At 40.3% G+C, this 22119-nt stretch overlaps 1 protein-coding gene across 1 annotated transcript in view; it reads right to left on the bottom strand.

Annotated features, from left to right (window-relative positions):
- LOC109308067 (LIM zinc-binding domain-containing Nebulette-like) overlaps positions 1 to 22119 on the bottom strand; it is a 282040-nt gene that overhangs the window by 58061 nt on the left and 201860 nt on the right. The window contains exons 3-4 of the mRNA XM_019532312.1: positions 14671 to 14778; positions 12438 to 12523 (exon numbers count right to left, since the gene is read on the bottom strand). Of these exons, the coding sequence (XP_019387857.1) occupies positions 12467 to 12523; positions 14671 to 14778 (165 nt within the window). The 3' untranslated portion in view covers positions 12438 to 12466. The remainder of the gene's footprint in view (positions 1 to 12437; positions 12524 to 14670; positions 14779 to 22119) is intronic.

Here is a 22119-nt window from a genome sequence, read left to right as displayed (position 1 = left end):
ACACACACACACACACACACACACACACACACACACACAGAGACAGAGCCTTCATGGTAGTGCTGGAATGACAGAATCATAAAAAATTAGATCAAAGCAGGACCATCCCCAACTACATCATCCCAGCCAAGGCTTTATCTAAACATGTCTTGAAAACCTCCCAGGATGGAGATTCTACCCTGAGTAGCCTGTTCCAGTGCTTTACTATCCTAGCAAGACAACTTTTCCTAATATCTAACCTAAACTTCCCTTGCTACAACTCAAGATCATTGTTCCTTGTTCTATCATCTGCCACCATTGAGAACAGTCTAGCTTCATCCTCTTTGGAACTACTCTTCAGGTAGTTGAAGGCTGCTATTAAATCCTCTCTCAGTCTTCTCATCTCCAGACTAAATAAGCCTAGTTCCCTCAGCTTCTTCTTAAAAAGTCATGTTCCTCAGCCCCTAACCATTTTTGTTGCCCTCCACTGGACTCTCTCCACATCCTTCCTGTACTGGGGGCCCAAAACTGGATCCATCACTTCAGATGTGCCCTTACCAGTGTCAAATAGAGGGGAAGAATCACTTCCCTCAATCTGCTAGCAATACCCCTACCAATGCAGTCCAGTATACCATTAGCCTTCTTTGCACAACTGCATACTGCTGGCTCATATTCAAATTATAATCCACTGTAATCCCCTTGTATTTTTCTACAGAGCTGCTTCTTACCCAGTCGGTCGGTCCGCAGACTGTACCGGTGCATGGGATTGTTCCATCCTAAGTACAGAACTTTGCACTTGTCCTTATTGAATCTCATGAGATTTCTTTTGGTCCAATCCTCCAATTTGTCTAGGCCTCTCTGAATTCTAGCCCTACCCTCCAGCATATCAACTACTTCCCCAGAACTTGGTGTCATCTTCAAACTTGTTGCGGATGTACTCCCCCTCGTCTTGCAGGTCGCTTACAAAGATGTTGAACAAAACCAGCCCCAGACCCAACCCCTTGGGTGCTCCACTTAATACCAGGTCCCTACTAGACAATGAGCCATTGATTGCTACCCTCTGATCCCAATAATCCAGCCAGTTTTCTATCCACTTTACAGCCCATTCATCCAACCCATACTTCCTTAGCTTGCTTGCAAGACTGCTGTGGGAGACCATATCAAAAGCCTTGCTGAAGTCAAGATATAATCACCTCCAATGTTGTCCCTACATCCAGAAAGGCAGTCATAGAAGGCAATCAGGTTGCACAGGCATGACTTGCACTTAGTGATTCCATGCTGACTGTTCCTAATCACCACCGTCTCTTCCATGTGCTTAGAAATGGATTCCTTGAGGACCTGCTCCATGATTTTGCCAGCAACTGAGATGAAGCTGGTTGGTCTGTAGTTCCCTGGATCCTTCTTCTTTCCTTTATTAAAGATAGACGCTATATTTTCCCCTTTCCAATCATCCAGGACCTCTCTCAATCTCTACAAGTTTTCAAAGATAATGGGCAGCGGCCACTATATCATAGCATATAACAAGTGATTTTGTGGAAAGACAAAGAAACCATTATGATTTTAAAAAAGTTCCTGAAACCTTATCTTCTGCTGAGAAAACCAACCAGTAGTTTTTTGAATTACTAATCTCCATACCTAAAAAAGCTTGTTTTAAAACTCAGTATGACTTTATTTATGAGATTTCAGGAATTGCTCTATTATTTTTTTTTTACCTGTTTTCTTTGTGCCTCTGAACCACATGACTTCATTAAATTATAATGAAAAAAAAGAGCACTCACCTGCCTGAACAAATGGATTGAGTGATTTAGCTACAGCCATGCTGTGACACATGTGCACGGCTGCAGACCACTTTTAAAGTGTCCAATCATGTGAAAAAATAGCCATCCTCAAATGAGGTATCAGATGAAGGCACTCTACTTTAGAGCATCTTAGGGAACTTGTCTTCCCCAGGGTTAACCTGTCATGTGAGGACAGGGAAGCCAGCAGCAGTGAGTTGTCAGCTGGGGTTTGCCCAGCCTGAGTTGGACGCGGAGCAGGTGAATTGGAGCCCCACCACCTCATGGCCTCCCCAACCCTGCCTCTCCAGCTCAGGCTGGGAAAATCCCAGCTGGCAGCTTGCTGCTGCTGGCTTCCTTCTCCCCCCTCCCTTTCTGCTGACTGTCCTGGAGCTAGGAGTGGGAGAGGGGCCATTCCTCAGCTGGCTGCAAGCAGACTCGATCCCTCCTCCCTCTACCCCACCCCCTACCCAACAAGCAAATGACCATTGGGTTAACAGGGGTGCTCTAACTCATGGCACTTTAAGTAAAGCACCATAAGTTAGAGCAGGGGCCTGCATGTCTGTCAGCATTCTAAGTAAACCATTCTCAACTGAATTAGAGGCTCTCTCATGCAAAGCATCCCACCAGCTGACATAGTCATTAAGTGATGTATAATGTATTTGTAATACAGTGACAGAAACGAGCACAATACTGTAAAGCTCCAAGCTTGTCCTTGAATGCCACTGCTCTAATCTATCCTAAAGAAATATGTTAATAACTCCCCTGTGCTGCTCAGATCTTTTTCAGGGGAAAACGATTTATGGTTTCTGTCAAAATATTTAGGTTAGCATTTGATTTAATTGCACCTAAATTCTACATTTTTGCAACCAATTTACAATTAACATTTATTTCCCATGCATGAATTAAACCAATTATATAATACAGTAAATCCATGCCTTTGGGGATTTCTCATGACTGCTTGTTTCGTGTCCACCACACAATTCAATTTTATATTGTCAGTAGAGGGAACAAGGTTACAGTCCTCCTGTCAAAGTTATTTATTTAAGTTAGAATCAGACTACTCAAATCCCCATGCATCTCTGCTCAAAACCTGCCATTTCTTTGATATGTATTTTAATACAGAAAAAACTCTTTTGTTTGTGTAATCAGGCGAGTTAATGTGTTGTTTATTTTATTCTGGATCATTGCTATTGCACTTTCACATACAATTAGCAGACTCTTTTAGAAACTTTGAAGTTTCTAAAATTCTGAAATTCAAGGTGAACCTTGTAATGTAGGCATTATTATCTACATTAAGCTTGATAAAAATAGTGAGAAAATAGCTTTTTTAAACCAAGCCTGAAGGATGACTTCTGTTATTCTATACTTCTATGCGAGAGGCCAGCCTATAATTTAAATCACCTTTTCATAACACACCTTTTCTTGAATGAGATATCCTAATTGAATGCTTCTGATTCTGGAGATTCCCTTAACTTAAAATACTTTCACTTACCTCACACTTCCAATTGGTCCTGTCTTTATAAGAATTATATGATTCTTTTGAGTCCGCTTATGACTGTTCATTGTGTAAGCTGTTAAAAGGGAAATTTTCAACAACAATAAATTGTTCCAAGGTCTGCTGTCAAATTTCATAAGCTCTATTCAAGTCATAATACACTTCTGTCTGACAAAAAGGAACTTTCATTTCAGACAATTTGCTGATGTGGAGGTTCTCATGTATTTACAGTTCGCCATGACTATGACTATCTGTCAAATTTCTATAGATGTTTTTCTCACCTGACAGCTTGTCTAAATTTGCATGTTTCATGTTATTACAGACAGCATACAAAGTAATGCCTATGGTTAAGCTTGCTAGACACGTTCTGTTTGAAAATGTTCAATATGTTATAATTCTGTCAATCTTAAACTATTCACAATTAAGTTTTCTAACCACATGTGTCTCAAGCGGAGGTTGTCCCCTCAATGTTTTAGCTACAATGGATCAATTATTTATAAGATTATGGAATCTTGTTTTGCCTACATTTAAAAAAAAATCGTCAACGGGTATGATGCATCTCGTTCGTCTTTACACAAGTCACTGCCCACTTCCTTATACTCCCCTGCCACACCTTGATGGAAACATAATAAAGGGAAGCTGAATGATGAAACAAAAAGGAAACAGTATTCTCTCAGCAAAAGGGATATCTCTTCTTCACAGGACTCCACCTCCCATACACTCTGCCCTTACCACACCTGCCAGGTGGACCTACAATCTTTTCACTATATCCAAGTCACTTGACTAGTGTCTTGGCCAGTTGGTCAACTCTGCCTTGGGATTTTCCCTGCACAATCTTAGGGCACAATCTTAACACATCCTGCTGTCAGCGATGTTAGCCTTCAATCAACTCCCAAACAGGGGCTCCGCATTTAGGGCTACTCATCAACAATTACTTCTTCCCTATTTCTCCTCAATTTAGGGATTCCTTCTCAATCAATTCAGTCCTCTTTGTTAGACTTATCCATTTGTCTATATTGCCCTTGGTTGTAGCACGTCCATGACTTCCCGGGAAGTATCTTTCTGGTTGGCAGACCTCATCACCACCCTATCAGTTCAATACCCAGGTCTCTCAGAGTGATCCTCATAGGCACTCCCCACAAACAGAGGTTTACCCCATGTCTCAAGCTCAACACTGATGGATCACATGGGTGGTTCTCTTTTGCCAGCTACTCTTCACCAGTGTATTCCAATCAGGAGATTTCTCCCAGCCACAGACCAGGTTCACATTGCTCCTGGTCTCCTCTGTGCCTCTGCACAGAGAGATATTGTTCGCTTCCTTGGAGACAGTGCTTTCCCCTCTCCAGGGGTTTGGGTCTGTGGCACTCACATATTTGAGTCTGCCAAGCCTCTAGAGCAGGGGCAGGCAATTATTTCAGGCAGAGGGCCACTTACTGAGTTTTAGCAAGCCGGCAAGGACTATATGACAGGCAGCCAGGGGCAGATAAATATTAATTTTCTAAATGTTTTAGAGGCCCCACGGGCTGGATAGAATGGCCTGGTGGGCTGTATCCAGCCTGTGGGCCACATTTTGCCCACCCCACTCTAGAGGGTAACTGCAACCAGCTCCCTGGCCCTATGAGAGAATGCAGCTGGGGATCATCAGAAGCCAGGACTCACACTTCTGGGTTTACTACCAAGTGCTGGCTGACAGTGGTAGGGACCCAGCCTGACCCCGGTAGGGATCAGGCTATGCTTGGGGAGCCTACTCATCCCTGGTAAAGGGGCTGCCCCCCAGCAATGTCAAGAGAAGTTTGCTGGTGATGGTGTGGTTCCAGCACAACTCCCAGGTGAGTAAAAGTGGCAGCCCATTCCCCCTGGGGTCCCACTCATAATGGGAGCCAAGAGGAGATTCCCTGTTACAACCATAAAAACTACTTCAAAATTTGGCAGATGAGGTATTGCCATAATGTGTGGAGTGTGTCATTTTACATCCATGTGAAAATGTGCCCAAATCTGACTAATTTATACACCAAAAAATAGTTTTCACTCACTCTGTAGAGGTTTATAACAGTTTGGGAACTAGATTCTCTAATGATACGTGTACTGAGCATGCTCCATCCCCTCATAGGTTCTGTGTACCAACCAGAATGTGATAATCACACAACATCACTGAGTATATTCTAGCCCAAGACTGCAGGGACTGATCAGGACTCTTCCTGTAATAACCCAAACAGATGCTAAGAGCTACTGAGGCATCCATCACAGGACCCAAGAGCAAGAGGACTCTCTCCTTGCATTCTTGTGTACTCCTTCTGGCATCCACATGGTATGGAAGGTAAGAAGAAAATTATCATACTTGAATGGAGAAGAATGAGAAACGTGGGTGAGACTCAGAGACAGGAGTCTAAGCTGAGACGGGAAGTGAGAGTAGGAGCTTCTAGGGGAGAGCAAAGAGGAGTGAAGAAAAGCGAAACACTAGAAGACAGACTAGGAACAAAAAGGGGGGAGGAAAAAAGAGCACAGAGGGAGAATTTTGTTTAGAAATAGAACTGGGGGCTTACAAGCAGCAGCACAGTCATGCACAGAAAGGGAGCAACAGGAATCAGGAGAAAGAACAGCACAACAGGGAAATGGGAAGAAACAAGAGGGTAATAACTGAAGAAGAGTAAAAGCTGGTGCTTGGTAGTGGGAGGCAGGGGAAGAAAAGAAGAAAAAGAGAGGCTGCGAGCAGAAAGGTGGAAGTTTGTATAATCAAAATCACCAGGTAATGATTTGCATTCCCAGTAACCAAGTTTCTTTTCTTCTGCTAATTGTCTGTCTGCTACCACTGGGAATTTCTCTCCTGTCCAATTTCATACCTCTACCCACTGTTTTTAATCACTGTTGTGCCTGCTTCTTTCCTCAGAACAGATGAAGAATGCCTTTTATTCAAAAGCTTATCTAACTTTATCCCAGCCATGCCACTGGTCCAATAAAAGATACCACCTACAAATATCCTTGCCTCTCACATAATTGCGGATCATCCCAGCTACAACATCGTTCTAACACTATCTATAATCACTAGGAAAAATCTTCTTACAGAACTTGGAACTAAACATATTATTCCTGATTCTCAGCAATCTTTTGTTTTTTTAGCAGATGAAACTTGCTGGCAAAGTGTGTGCTCCATCTCCCTGTAGCAGCATGTCCACACAAAAGATAACCTATTACTGCTAATGTTTAGCCAGCTCAAGCAAAAGATGGCAGTGATTTTCTTGTGCATCAGTTCTTCATATGCAAAATGGGGATTATAATACTACTTCCCTTCTTGGGGTATTGTGCAAAAATATCCAGTAATGCCTATGAAAAACTACTGACACACTACTGTATAGAAAACCCTATAAGGAAATTAATAACTCTTCAATGCAAAACATGTATGGTATACAATAAATAAGGAATACAGTCATACAACGAACAATGAAGATAAAGTACTAGATAGCCTCTCATTCAGTGAGCACTGTTTCTCCTGTACACTGAATGAGGCAGCAATCCTGTGGAAAATGCAGTAGCATACAATCATGTAATTAAAGACTGTATCATGTGATTATGTAATTAAACATCAGGCAACCTTAATTCTAGATTTCTGTTTGATTTTGCAACCTTAATGATGTTCTTTTAATATAAACATTTTGATTTTGAGCTGTTTTGGTGGAATACTCAAAGTTTAAAATGATTTCATGGTCCATTATAGTCTACTTGATGCTCACTAATCTCTGCATTTCACAAGCGACAACAACCCCCTGACCAATCCTATTCTTCCACTCAATGTTTTTACTACATCTCTCTCGTCTGTTGGCCACCTGGTAATTTCTTTTACAGCTTGTTTTTATTTACATAGAGTTTTACACAAACCCTTGTTCTATCTGCTAGTTAGCTCTGCTGTGCCTGTTTCTCTTCTAGAGACCCAAGGAAAGGTACTGTGCTTGTCTAAGTCTATCCAAACCATGCAGTTAGTCCAATAAAAGATATCAGCTGCAAAAATTATTGACTTCTGCATAATTTTGCCTCTGGACCATCATAGCTACAATATCCCTTCAGCACTACCAAAGTTTAAAATACATTCTTGAAGTTTTTCAGCTACTTATTTAACAAGTTCTATATAAAGTGTATTATTTAAATTTTCCCTAAATCTCCAATCCCTAATTGTGTGCTTAGCCATTTTCTAGATTTTTTTAAGCTGTTCCACATATTTTTAGAATAGCTTGTACTAAATATTCATAGTTACTGATAGAGATAACAAGGTTCTTCTGCTGACTCACTCCCATATCGGGTGCCAGGACTTTGCATGTAGAGGCAAAATTATTTCTGCTTACTCACTATAACAAATCAGGTGAATCCTTTTACCACCAGCACAAATTATAAGAAGATTAGTGTATCACGGGGCTCTTAAAGGGAAAAAATACATTAGCCTCAGGAGACAGCAAAAATTAAGGCCTATTTATAAGCAGTAAGTTAATACAAAACCCCAGATACGAGGAAAAGTTTGAAATAATCCTGCATATATGCATCTATTTTGTAGGAGCAGAATAGGAATTTGTCCTTCTAACACAGAGGATACAAATGTATTTACAGGAAAAGAGGCCCTTTCAGCCTCTTAGTCTCTAACCAAAACCAAGGTTATTGACGTAACACTTAATTTCAGTTCTGTGTGCTCTAAACTTAATCCAGCAAGATAATGAGCTGTTCCTGGACTGCTAGTGAACACTTAATTGCCAGTGGAATCAAGAGGACTTGAAGGCAATCAGTACCTTGCAGAATTGAGCCTTCTAAACCCAATACTTACATACAGCTGTTCATAAACTGATGGTTGTACATGGAATATTTTGTGGCAGCAGCTACATTTTTCATCAGGCTGCATTATAATTATGCACACAAATATAATTGGATTTAAACAGTGACTGAATTTAATGTATGCCTTGCAGATGATGTACAAAAATCATCTTATTTGGAAGGAGGAGAAGACTAGGCAGATAAAAATATCAACTACTTAATAAGCAACGTTAAACCCAATTTTACTTTCAAATAATGCTCACTGTTTTTGTATGTGATTCCATATTATTATCTCTTTGTTGATGTGCTATAATTTAATTCTTATTTTTATGATGTTTAGACATTCAGGTTGTAGTCAATTCTTCTCCTTCAGATGAATTAAATGGGGAAGGGAAACGCTAGTTTCCAAGGTATTTTTCAAGCACTAAGCTCTGTAGCCTACAAAGGGTGCTTTGGGGCTTATTGTTAATACCGTCTCCTGCCAATTTTTCCTGCAATCTGTTTTGGCAATTTGAAAGTGTAGTTTATGTTTGAACAAGTAAACAAGATTAGCAAATGTGCCAATAGATTCCACATAAGGAATTGTTACTCAAATGTATGATAACAGCCAGGTTCTAATCTCAGATGCACACCAAACAAGCACAATAACATCATGATTTCTTTTTCCCTTTCAACATGGAGAGAGGACATGCACATGTCAAACCTGAGATGGAACACTGTCTCCTATTCTAGGCATCTTGGGGGGGGGGGGGAAAGAAGAGAAGAGAGGGAAAAATCAGATGATTCATTTTAGGGGCAAATTCTGCCCTGTAGAGAGTTTCATAAATGCAACTGAGGAGAGAATGCAACCAAGAGCACATCAAAATGTACAACAATTTTCATAAGAGATGAAACACAGATGATCTTGCATGAACAGATTTTGATTTAAATGGAAACAATTTACTATAACTCAAAATTTATTTCTAAGAAAACTGCATATTCACATCAAAATTTAATCATCAACCAATGCTTAAATGTTATTTTTGTAAAAACGGGACAAGAGTGTCTGTTAATTTAATTCCTGGTATGTTAGGCTGACACAAAATGGGAGTTTGGGATTATAATTTTTTTTTCCTGTTTTTGCAGAATAAACTGAAACCAGCTCTTTACTATTTTTACAGCGGACATGGGCAAGGACATCACAACTTGGTTTTCTAGCTCCTGAAAGACCATTTCAGGGTCAATATTAGGAAAAACTTCTTCAAAGCTAGGGTGTCCAGACTGTGGAATAGGCTCATCTAGAGGTGGTGCAATCGCCTACCCTGAAATCTTCAAGATGAGAATTGGATGGTTACCTCGCTGAGGTCACCTGACTCCCAGTTGTCTTTCCTGCCCGGTGCAGGGGGGCCTTGACCCAATGATCCCCCGAGGTCCCTTCCAGCCTCGCAATCTATGAATCTATTAAACCACTTATTTTTATTTGACTGCCATCTCCTTCCCAGTTCCAACCCTTTGTGTGATGTGTAGAAAGACAACTAGGTAACTACTTTTCTAGCTGTCAGAGAGGAAAGCTATGGATATAAACTTGTTTCTGTTTATGAGTATGTGCACGTTTATGTATATGTTTCTGTGACGGGCTAGCTGGCAGTGACCTAGCCCAGGGGTTTTGAAAGGGCAAAAGATGATTTGGAGGACTTGGGATTCCCTTTCCTCACCAATCAGGCCCCAGGGACTCACCCTCCCATGTCCCAACTGGCACCTTGGGTCACCTGGAGGGGGATAAAAGAGGCAGCATGGGCTGACTCAGGAGAGAGACCAGCAAGAGACAACAAGGAAGGAGCTTCACAGAGCTGGCAAGAGCTGAGCCTGCAGGGCAGGAGCAGTGCCCTGGAAGAGCCTGAAAGAGCAGGACCTGCAGGCAGCAGTGGGACTCTCAGCAATGTGGCATGCAGCTGGCAGGAGAGGCTCCCCACTGGGCTCCAGGATCCCCTATGAGATGCTGCAGCCAGCAGCCGAGGCTCTCCTCAGTCCAGGAAGGATCTGAGCAGTGACCTGAGAGGTTCTCAGCTCTGCTTCCAGCTCCTCCGATCAGAGGCCAGGCAACTTGACATGAGGCAGGGGCTCCAGGAAGGTCAGAACCCCTAGCAGACTGCAGCTGTATGGCAGTGTTCTTGCCTACCATGTGGGAGATCTGGGTTCAAGTCCCAGCTAGACTGACTTGGGGTGAGTGCAGTAACAAGAAGCAAATCTTGCAGTGGAAAGGGACCATTGTGCTTTTTCCCCCTCCAGGTACCAAGGCCCTATATTTCCTTGACATTCTGCATTTTGTGCCTTTTTATATTTCACCAACCCATATAGTTTGTTCTGCTGTTTGTGTTTTATATTTTGTTAACCCCGTTTTTTGTCAACCTTTGTTGAATCCTTCCCCCTTGGGACACTGTAGTGCCCACTATATCCTCTGATTTATGCCTGTTATGTTCCCAGTATTAAAAGGTATATGGTTAAGTCCCCATTGGTGGTCTGGCTCTGCTCTATAGAGGGAGGAGAGTCCCTAGACCTGCCACAGCGCTTGTGCACCTGCTTTGATCCCTTCAATTGGAGAGGGGATACCTCTTGAAGTACCGCCCGGGTTACATTTCTATTTATGTTAATTAAATTCACTGTCTTGAAAGTGACAGAATACTTACACTGGGCAGACATTAGAACTAAATAGATGTAATGCAGGCACATACTATGAAAGTTTCTATATGCTATCCTGTTTATCCAGCCGTGCCAGCAATACCCCTTTACCTAGGCTAGCACTTCTAAAATTTTTAAAGACAGCAGGCTAAAGGCATCCGTGAAAAAAAATGCCAGCTCTTCCACTTCATTCATTTTTTGACTATGGAAATATAATAGAGTAAGTCTTCTGTTGCAAAGAACTCAGATTGTGTCAGAATGTTTTTGACACTATGGACTCCTATTTGAAATTTCTGGGTTTATCTTATGAATCATGCATAGGAATTTACACACCTAACAGTTGCTAATATTGCATAACCTCTTAAAAAGACCTTACAGCACTGTGGTTGAGAATCACTGATCTAGATTCTGGGGTTCTCCTTCATAAATACAGTCCCTTCCATCAAACTGGACACATTTGACTTTTGTTTTCTGTTTGACAAGCATTTATCAGAAACAAAACTGACAACAACTTACCGTATTTACCTGAATCCAAGACAAAGTGTTTTACCCCCATTCAACATAAAGAAACTCCTCATCTTAGATTCAAGTACAAAGGGAGACAAAATATGCTGCTCTGACTGCTGCCTCCCACAATCAACTGCCCCCTGCAGCCTCTGCTCCTCTTCCCACTGCCCGCTCCTTCCTGCAGCTCAAGTATCCATCTGGGGCCCCACTCTAGCCCAGGTCAGGGAACAAGGAGCATATCTGCTGCCTCCAGCCCCAGCCCAGCCCCAAAGCAGCAGCAGCTCTGTCCCAAACTCCAGAGCTGAAGATGCTAAGACTGCAACAGCTGCTGCATGGCTGGACTGGGGCCAGAGCAATCAGAAGCTCTGTGTTCTCCATCCTGGGACAGAGTGGGGCCCATCCAGAGCTGGAACTGGAAGGGGAAGTTAAGTGGCTGCAACGGGGGGAGGAGGGGAGGGTAAGAGCAGAGCCTGCAGGGAGGAAACACTGGACACTAAGAACTAAGGACACTAAGAACCAAGGACTTAATATGCTTTTACGAATACTATAATCTACCTGACTCCTGAATTCTTTCCACACATGAAAGGTGAGAATGGTCTTCCTTCCCTTGATAGACCTTGATCTCCCAGTCACTGGTTTCGTTTCTTCTACTAATTGTATGTCTGGTACCCCTGGCAGTTTCTCTCACCCCTTTCTACAACTGTTTTTTTACTATGTGGTGCTTGGCTTGTTCTGGTCAGGCCTGATGAAGAATTTCTTGCATTTGAAAGCTTGTCTACCTGTATCCTAACCATACATTTGGTCCATTAAAAAGATACTACCCTAAGAAATCCTTGTCTCAATTTCTGCACCAGCATGGCTACAACATCACTCTTAAACTACCACTCAGTTTCTAAGAAACTTCACCCTAATTTTTGTTCTGTCATGGACCTGTGCTTATTCTATTTGTATTAGTCTTGTCTAAGCACTTCAGTGCCTGGTTTACTGCTATGGAAATAGTGCTCAAGACTCAGATTTAACATCCCCTTTCCTTCATTTGTCCACATCATATTAGCTTTTCCTTTTACATTATACTTTCATTACAACCAAGTAGTATCTTTATCTAGTGTCTGTAGCATGTAGGAGTCAGATCACTATGAGAATGTTCATGAGTGCTGCAGACAAAAGAAAATATTTTTTAAAGATCTCCTTCTAGTGAAGACAGCTATGCACACAGCATGCTCACTTACCCACTCATTGAAGTTGTTGCACTTTTGTTTCAAAGAGAACCTTTTGGGAAGTGTCTGGTACTTGGCAGGGAAAAGTCAAAGAACAACTAAAAATCAAAACATAATATTTAGTACTTTTTTCTTTCACTATATTAACAACCACATAATTTTAGTAAGCAGAAAGAACTTACCTTTCAACCATCTTAATCTTAATTAGATCCTTAATCTAAACTGTTAAACACAAAGTACTCTGTGGAGAAAAAAAATCTGTAAAATAGTTATTCCCTAATTAGTTAAAACTGAATGCAATGCACAATTATCTTTCTACAAAGTAGTGCAGTTTATCTAAAGATGTTTAGAATAAGTATAATCGATGCAACTTAACATTTACCATACACGCATTTAATTCCATTTTACCCTTTAAAATGAACGGCTACTAATAAAGTCCTTTGATTTCAAGTCTACCTGTCATCTATACGTAAAGAAAAAAAAATTGTCACAACACTTTTTAGCAATGAAGAAGTGAGAAGTCAAAATCCAGGCATTAACTGTACTCCCCTGCAAAGACAAAGGAAGCTAGAAAATAAAATAATCACAGCCTAAACCAACCCAAACTTTTCTTTAAATGAAAAGAAATGCTAATGTACTGCATTCAACAGGCAGTCAATATGGTAAGTTAAGCACCAAGGTCCTGGAGGCCAACAGATAAACCCATTCTCCCTCTCAAAAAGTAGAACAGGACAGGTTCTTGAAATTTAAAAAACATACATGTTCCACATCAGAACAAACCTTTCACTTTTTTCAGAGAGAGAGAAAAACCCCAAATCAAACCAGTCAATGTCCTGGTAATGGCAGATACCTGGTATGTTGCAGACCTACCTTTTTAACTTCCCAAATGAGTGCCCTATCCATTAACAGCAAGGTATATAAGTTGGTCAGTTGATCTTTCCTCTGTCCACTTCATGCAAATCAATAAAAAATTATTGGAGTAGGGTGTCATACTTCCTACATGAGTACTACGCCCACTGTGCTACAGAAGCAGTCAGTTTCTGTCACTCTCTTCCCCTCTTTCTGGTCTATTTTTTTTTCTTTAAGTAAAACAGCTCCATCAGGAGACACTGAGAGAGATCCTCGACCACGCAAGCCAATATAGCCAGGTAGTTAGAACACCCACATAGGATGTGGGAGACTCAGGTTCAAGTACCTGGGCTGAATCAAAAACAGACTAGTTTAGACTAGGGACTTAAACTTGTGACTCCTACCGCCAAGATTAATGTCTGACCCACTAAGTTATCTTCAGGGATGGTCTCTCTCTCAGATAATAAATTCCATCCTAGGCAACAAAATCCTATCCTAATGAAAGTTGCAACAAAATTAGCTGTTTCTAATGAAAAAATCATTTTGTCTAAAATTTCCCAGCCAATGCTACTCAAAAATATATTTTCTTACAAGTAAAACAACGTTTATGAAAACATATTGCTGTGCAACCAACTTGTTTCATGAGTAAAATAAATTAAAAATACATTTTTTTAAAGTTGCATACAGACAAAAGCTCTGGCAGGCAGAATTACCTAAAAGAACACATATTCTAACGAATATCTGGTGGCTTGTAAATTTATATACGGTAACAATTCTCCAGCTTGTAAAGCCAGCTAAGTATCCTACATCAAAACATAAATAAACAAACTGGAAATGCCCAAAAGACTTGGGAGGTTAGGGGCCATTTTTGGTGTTGAAGGTACTATTTTGCATTAATGACAATAAGAGAAGATGCATGATAATATTTTGCATCACTAGAATTTCTTGTTCGTAATTCATCTTGCAAGGCATTTTCCTGGATACTTTTTTCAAAGCTAAATATTAGCATTTTCTTGTATACTAGAACTCCATTTTGTAACCTATGCATATTTTGAGAATTCTTGTTAAAAAAGCTGTCAAACAATAGATACAAAAATGTTAACAAATACGTATTTTTGCAAACAGGAATATTAAATAAAAAAGTACAATGCATATAACCTTTGTACCATAAGCATGTATTATGAAAACATTTGATGAAAACTGGAGAGGTGAACACACATTGCCTATGTGCTGTGTACTGTACACCTTTAAGAATGTAACACACATAAGTCAGTCAGCAAATTGAATTTCTTCACCCTCACAAACATCATCCGAAACACCACCAACCTACAGTCATGCCTTTTCTTACACATACTATTTATCTGATCTGCCATTACTGCAGGATATAGTTACATACATTACTGATTTGTTCCTGAGTCCTTTTCAGCCTTTGTAATTCAGGTGTATCAGTCACTATGCTGAATCCTCTTCCTTTGCTTTCTTCAAAGTCTCTTTTGTATTTGACCTAAAAAACAGAAAACAGATAAACAGGTTGGATTTGCTCTTTTTTTTTTCCAATTTAATTCTAGGAATGATTGTTTTTTAAGGGAATAAAACACTCAGGGGCCACGTCTACACGTGCACTTTATTAAGTAGTAGATTAATTATCTGTGAAGTAAAGTCTCACTGCCACGTGCAACAGTATTAGGCCACAGTAAACTAACAAAGGCCTGCGTAAGATAGTATTGTTGGGGACAGTACTATTTTACATTGGCATAATTTACTGCAATTAAGCACATGTGTAGAAGCTGACTGTGTTAAACTGCACCTGGTCAGCCCAGCCAGACAAATGCCAGACTCCTGCCTGACACCTAGTCACCAAGCTCTGCACTTTCAGCACCCTCATGCCCCAGTTAGCCCCTCCACTGTCCGACACTGCCACCCAGAGCCCAGAGCTGACCTCCTGTACCCCCTGCCAACCTGGGTCTGCTCCACCATGGCTCTAATTGCTGCTGTCCTGGGCTCATATTGAATGCTGGGGTCTTGAAGAGTGGAGAGCTTGCAGTGCTGACACTGTGCAGCTGGGGATAGACCCTGTACACACATCTCAGCATGCTCTGTGGGCTCCCTAAGACTGCCTAGTGATAGATGACAGCAGTGCACAGGGCAGCCCTGACTGGGTGACCCAGACTGCCCATGGTCAACTCATTTTTCCCTGCAGAACAATGTGAGGATCAGGGAGGGTGAGTGTTGTGCTCTCTGCTGCAGCAGCAGAGTCCAGCAACCAACACACTGGCTTCATACTGACCTTCAATTTATCTTGCGAGAGTCATTGCTCTCTCAGGAAAAACCATAAGTGTGCAGAAGTTTATGCTTTTTCTCTCACAGTAAAATGGCTGCTCCAAAAGAAAAAGAACTTGGGAACAAAAATGTTTAAATTCCTCCTAGGAGAGTTTCTTTTGGGAGAGTGAATGTCTGTACATGCTATGGTTTCTCTCAGAAGAGAACATAGTCCTTTAGTATCCCATCACCCCTCTCATTCTCTCCCTTCCAGAGAGACAGTGTCCCCCTTTGTTGGACTCTGCTGTTGCAAAAGAAAGCAAAAGTTTTTCTATGAGGAGAATAAATCTGGGAAACTTCTTCTGGATTATTTAAATGTGTGTACACAACCACTGTCTCCATGGGAAAAGGGGGAGGGAGGAACGGGTGGACGCAGGAGGACTACATTCTCTTCTGAGAGAAGCCACAGCATGTACAAACATTCATTCTCCCAGGAGAGTTTCTTCTGGGAGTGATTGCAGCCTGGTTGTTCCTGAGTTATTTTTCTTCTAGAGGGGCCATTTTTAATCTGGGGGAGAAAAGTCTGAACATCTGCACTCATGATTTCTCCTTGAAGTGCAGTAAGAATTTACATTTTCCAAGGGATGTCTTGAGACTAACAAGGGGTGCCTTGAGTCTAACAAGGTTGAAAACCACTGCATTAGCATCTCAAGTTTGACATCCAGAAAGTGAGGAACACAAATAATGATTGCCTGTCAAAATCTGCATTAAGTAATTTATTGAGCTTTACATTGGAACTCTGACAAAGGCAGAAATAGAATCCTCTTCTCCAGGGGTGAATTCAACTATCTCAACCCTGAGACCCCCTTATCTCTTCATGCAATCCCCTGCTTCTCTCACTCAACATCTTCTAACTTTTGCAACAAAAAAAGCAGGAATGTTACAAATTATGCTAACCTTCAAGTTTCATAAACACAGATTTTTGCCAATCCAGGTACATCTTCTACACTGAACCTTCAGCACACATAGTGAAACTGGTTTGTGTTGAATGTTCAAAAGAACCCCAGTCCCAATTCTGCTCCAGGGTTGTTGTCAGAGTTTCTCTTCCCAACTTAGAATCTCCCCTCCTCCCTATACTCAGTCCCAGTTACCTCTTTTAGCTCCTAATTCACTCACACTCACCTGTCACAAAACCTTACTCCCAGTCCAACTCCCCTACTGTAGGTTCTTCATCCCATCAATCTATCCAGCCTTGCCCTAACTTCTTTCTTACATCAGTTTTCTCATACCACCTAGTTTATCATGTTTCTCTCCTTTCTACCTCCATTTCCCTATTCCCACACCCCGCCAACCCACAAACACTGATGCCAGTTCTGGTCCTCTTGATCCAACCACCGTAAGCCTCCCACTATTCCTCATCCACCCTCAACATTTCTCTCTCCAACAAACTGGTACTCTGCTCCCGCCATCCTGTTTCTCTCACCAGCCTGCTCTCTGTCCCTCAGCCTAGAACTCTTCATGTCTAGCTTGTTCCACTCTGCTTTCCTCCAGGCATGTAGTACTAAATACAGTACTAAAACAATGTTTCTTCATAGCTTTAAAGGTGATTTAAAATATCCTCTTAACAATGGGTATGAAAAATTAGAAAACCCAAATATACGAATAACAAGATAATAAACGCACTATACAGGAATTTTGCAATCAATTTTCAAAACATAATGCTAAGTCACACAAAAAAAAAAAAATCAAGAAGGTTTTTTTTCTTTTAGTGCCATACCTGTCTGAAATGCAATTCCCAAGCACTGACGACTACTCAGTGACTCTACAATTTACATTTAATGTTAAAAGATCCATTTTCAACTAAATCTTAAAAAGCATCTAATTCAAAAGTTGTTTTTCAATGCCTCCCATTAAAAACCATCTTATTTAAACCAGTTTTCAATTTCAAAAGATCCTATTGCTCATGTTGTTCTAAGCTGAATAAGAAAAAACACTGAGGAATAATCTGACACTACATGGGGGGAGGATGACATGATAAATAAATAAATCATATTTCTAAGATTCAAGCCACTGGCCACATGTGTGTCTTCAACAGGCCCAACTAGAGGACTTTGTTAAACCTTGCTAGAGTTTCAACTTGAGGTTAGTAGGAAGAATCCGGACTAACAGCCTTCACTGTCTTTCTCCGTATAAGAAACCTAATCCAGGAACAAAACAGTAAAGTGTTCTGAATTTGAACCAGACCTGATTCTGGAAGTTTTGCAAGTAAGTTTTGGCATTGTGACAAAACCATTGATTAGCACAGGACTGACATATTTCACTTCTAAAAATTGTCTATCTGACCCGCCACTGCCACCTATATGTGAGAAGAATACACTTCATTTGAAATCCTAAAAAAACCTCAGCTTTTACCACTTGTATACATTTTTGCACTCATCTTTAACCTTAGCATCATTTCCAGTAGTGGACAAACAGTTCCTAAATAATTAAAAAAGCATACGAAAGCAGGAAGGCAGTCCTAAAACACAGAAAGCAAAACAAGAATACTGTAGGTAGATCATAATACTCTCTATCCATCAATAAAGATGTGAATAAAGTATTTAGACTCCAAAAATAATCCTTCATTCCAACCCATCTCAGGTATTATAAAACTTCTACAAAATGCATGCATAGCACCAACAAGCTGAAACCACTTCTCAACCACCCCGTTTCATACTAACTTGACTGGGCAGCAATAGTACTGATCCACATTCTGATTTCCAGCAACATAAGTAACAGAAAAAAATGAAATAGAAATCCAGAGTAATAGGAAGTAAAATTGCAGGAAACAACAAAACTAACATCTAAAAAGGTCATTTCTAGTGCTCTAGGTTGCATTTGTGAACATGTCTTCCATATATATTATTTTGTTAGCAGTAAGCAAGAAAAAGATTACAAGAAATTTGGAACTACAATGAATTTAACCCCAATTTTTTTCCCCCCACAGCCAGATATGTGGGGTGGAAAATTTCCTGGAAAATTTTCCAATGCTTTATTTTTCCATGGAAAAACTTCTATTTCTAAAAATTCATTGTTTCATAAAATTAATTAGTAACAATGAATGGATGTCAATGCAATATTAGGCAAGTTTGACAGTTTCAAAGTTGTAATTAATGTTTTTCAGGTGATTATCCCAACGAAAGATGTGAAAGCACACATATATGTTTTACTGATTTATAAACAGGAGGGTAAACACACCCACATAATAATCCAAACCAAAAATCTAATTATGAATTCACCTAATTGGCTGTGCAGCTGAAATCAAAACCAAAGCTAAAATTCTTGTTTCATCTCAGACTGCAAGTGAAAGCAAAACCAAAACTAGAATTGTGGTTAATTTGTGTTTCACTTTCAGTTCACCAAACACCCAGAGCAGTGTCTCATTTCTTTTCCTGAGTTGGGAAAGTTGGAAGTGTTTGCATGAGGTCTGTTATTTTTTTAGTGCTTCTGGTTTGAAGTAGTCATCATAATGCCTAATCAGAAAAAAAAAGTGCGTGGCATCATTATAGTGAAGTTCAAGCAATTGAAGGAAGGAAGGAAGAAAGTTGGTAGATGTAAATATTGTTGGCAGAAGTATGCCAACAATCAACAAAAATGAAGAAACATATAATAATGTGTAGAAACTGTCCTGAAGAATACAAGCCATATACAGAAAGCTGACACAACAAAGTAGTAGAACATCATCTGAGAAAAGTCTACATCAGGCAACCCATGCAAGTAACCAAATTAATATGTTAAACAACACATAGTATAGACTAGCATCTATATTGTTTTAAAACATCATAATTTTAAAAGTTATTAATGCACCCCTGGACTATTATTTATTTAAAATATTTTCTGCTTGCACTAAGCACCCAAAATAGTTTAGACTTAATATATTTTTTTTAATTACACAATCGATAATAAGCCCTTGTAACTGATAATGTGAGTAGCGTGAAAGCTGCATGGCAAATATTAAAGGCAAAGAATCCCCATTTAATAGTATTTGGCTGTCTTGCTCATGGGTTGAATCTTCTGGCAAAGGACACAGTAAGTGTGAATACAATGAAGACAATATTGGCAAATGGCAAAGCGATTGTGAAGGTATTGAATAATCATCATGCTGCTAGTCAGACTTTGAAGAAATTACAGAAAAAGAAACACAGAAAGGAAAGTGCACTTTTATTGCCAGGAGAAACTAGATGGGGCTTGGATACAAAGTGTTTACACAGTCTGCTGCGCACAAAGAGCTGCTTGCAGTGTGCTTCAATAGATAACACAGTATCCCAGATTATTCCCATGAACATTCGGAAGCAGATTCTCGACAACGATGTGTTCTGGGTTTGAGTTCAAGGAGCATTCGATTTGCTACTACCAGTTTCAGTGGCTATCAAGAAACTTGAAGGTAATGCACCAAGCCTTTCAAATATTCCAGAGATATTCAGATAACTGAATGAAAATCTAATTGAGCTTTTGCCTTCTTCATCTCTATCCAAAAAAGAAGAGGAAGAAGTAAAACAAATGTTTATTAAGAGATCTGAGTTTTGCTTTCATCTAGTTCATCTGGCAGAAAACTTTTTGAATCCTCAACACAGAGGGCAACATTTAATCGGAAGATGAACTATCTTCTGCTCTCGATAAAAGTATGGAAGTAGCTAAGAACGTCCCCAATATCGATGAAATAGCCATGATGACAGACACTGCCGAGTACCATGCAAAAGAAAAACTGTGGAGCAAAGACATCATTTGGCAGGAAGCAGAGAATGTGTCTCCTTTCACAAGGTGGAAGGGATACTATAGCGCTGGACTGTTGTCCAGGATTGCTCTAACAATCCTAAGCAGTCCACCAACAACAGCTTCTTGTGAATGGAAATGGAAGGCTTTCAGCTCAATCAAGGAAAAAAAAAAAGAGGAAAATACTAACAAATGAACGTACCACTAAGCTTGTTTCTGTTTCTCAAAAATCTCTTGCTTCTGAAGAATCAGTCAAAAGCACAATTAGTGAAGAGGATGCAGTGTGATGATAAGTTGCCCTTGCCCATACACTCATTGGTAAAACCATCCTCTAGCAAAAGAGAATGTGGTTCAAGTAGTTCTGAATCAGATTTGCCTCAATCTAATTCTGAACTGGAACTAATAAGCAGTGCAAGTGATTCTACAGATAGCGACTGTGAAACTGGAGGTGTTGCAGTGACCTCAGTGGAAGAAAGTTAAACTCTGTTGAAGCAGATGAGTGGACAACCATGGCGTATCATGCACAGTTCTTTGGGTGTGCTAAAATTAGTGTCAACAGTTGTCAGTGCCTTCTCTTTTTTTTCTTAAATTTAAACAAACAATGTAAGGGAAGTACATGCTATAGTGTATTCTTTACATTTTTACCAGTACTCTAATAAAAATAATTTCTTTCCACATAAAGCTTTGACTATAACATTAAAACCACATTAAGTTGACTGCATCTATTTTTTTTCCCTAATCAAATATTTCAGTTCAAATACTTGTAACTATTGGGACATAAAATTAACATAGGGGTACTTTGAGTTTTGTTTACTAAATACAAATCAAATAAACATGCTAAATCATATCTCACTCTATTTAGGGCATTGGAAATTTTTCCGGAAAATTTTCCAATTCAAAATTTTGCAGAAAACCCATATCTTTGTTCACAGCACTTTCATATTCACAAGGAAAATAAATACACAAGCTCCAATATGTATCATTGAAACATCTTAAAATTTTGGGATTATTTTCAAAACTTTGTAAATTGTGAAAAGCCATATAAAAAGGTTTTGGGTTTTTCCCCCCCTTAAGTGGAACAAAAAATATATATTTCCACATCCTGAAGTTCTCATAAAAAACGTAGGAAAGTTCCTCTCATATATTTAGATTTTCTAGAAGAGAAAACAATTCTCCCCAATCAAAAAATGCTTTTAACCTTCAGTGCCAAACAATCTGACCACTACAGAAACCCTCAGACTTGGCATAGGGTAAATACATAAAGATGGTTCTAGTGCTACCAACTGTCCTAACGCTGGGAGATTCTGTCCTTGCTCAGCATCATCCAGTAAACTGGGCAAGTAGCCTCATGTTACAGAATACAGTATGCCTGAGCAGATTTATAACCATCTGCAAATCTCTTTTCTATATTTCTATGAAGAGCTTCATAGTTTTGCCACAAGGCCACTTCTAAAGCCCTGTCCTGGCCCCAGCAGTATAAAAAGCTGCCCTGGAAAGTAGCTCAAGGCTACTAGCTCTCAGGAGCTTCTGGGGCCCAGCCAATTGGTACCTGGGGACACTACCCCTTGTGCCAGCTAGATTGCTGAAGCAGCTGTGAGAGTTCCCTGCACCCTCTACCCATTGCAGCAGTCTGGCAGTGGGGGCTGCTGCCTGGCTGTGACCTGCTGTGCACCTGCCAGACTTGGATAGGGACTGCAGAGCCAGTAGAGATGTCTGCTCCTTTGGGCCAGCTGCCAGTGGGTCAGCCACAGACAGCTGGGTCCAAGGTGCCTGCTCTGAGCAAGCAGGGTCCTGCCAATGGCCTCCCTAGCAGGAATTCTGGCGTCCCCTATTG

The sequence above is a fragment of the Crocodylus porosus genome, unplaced genomic scaffold, assembly GCF_001723895.1.
Source record: "Crocodylus porosus isolate Cpor-Errol unplaced genomic scaffold, CroPor_comp1, whole genome shotgun sequence".
NCBI lineage: Eukaryota > Metazoa > Chordata > Crocodylia > Crocodylidae > Crocodylus > Crocodylus porosus.
The sequence above is the reverse complement of the archived record's forward strand: the minus strand, read 5'-3'. Positions and strand labels throughout refer to the sequence as shown.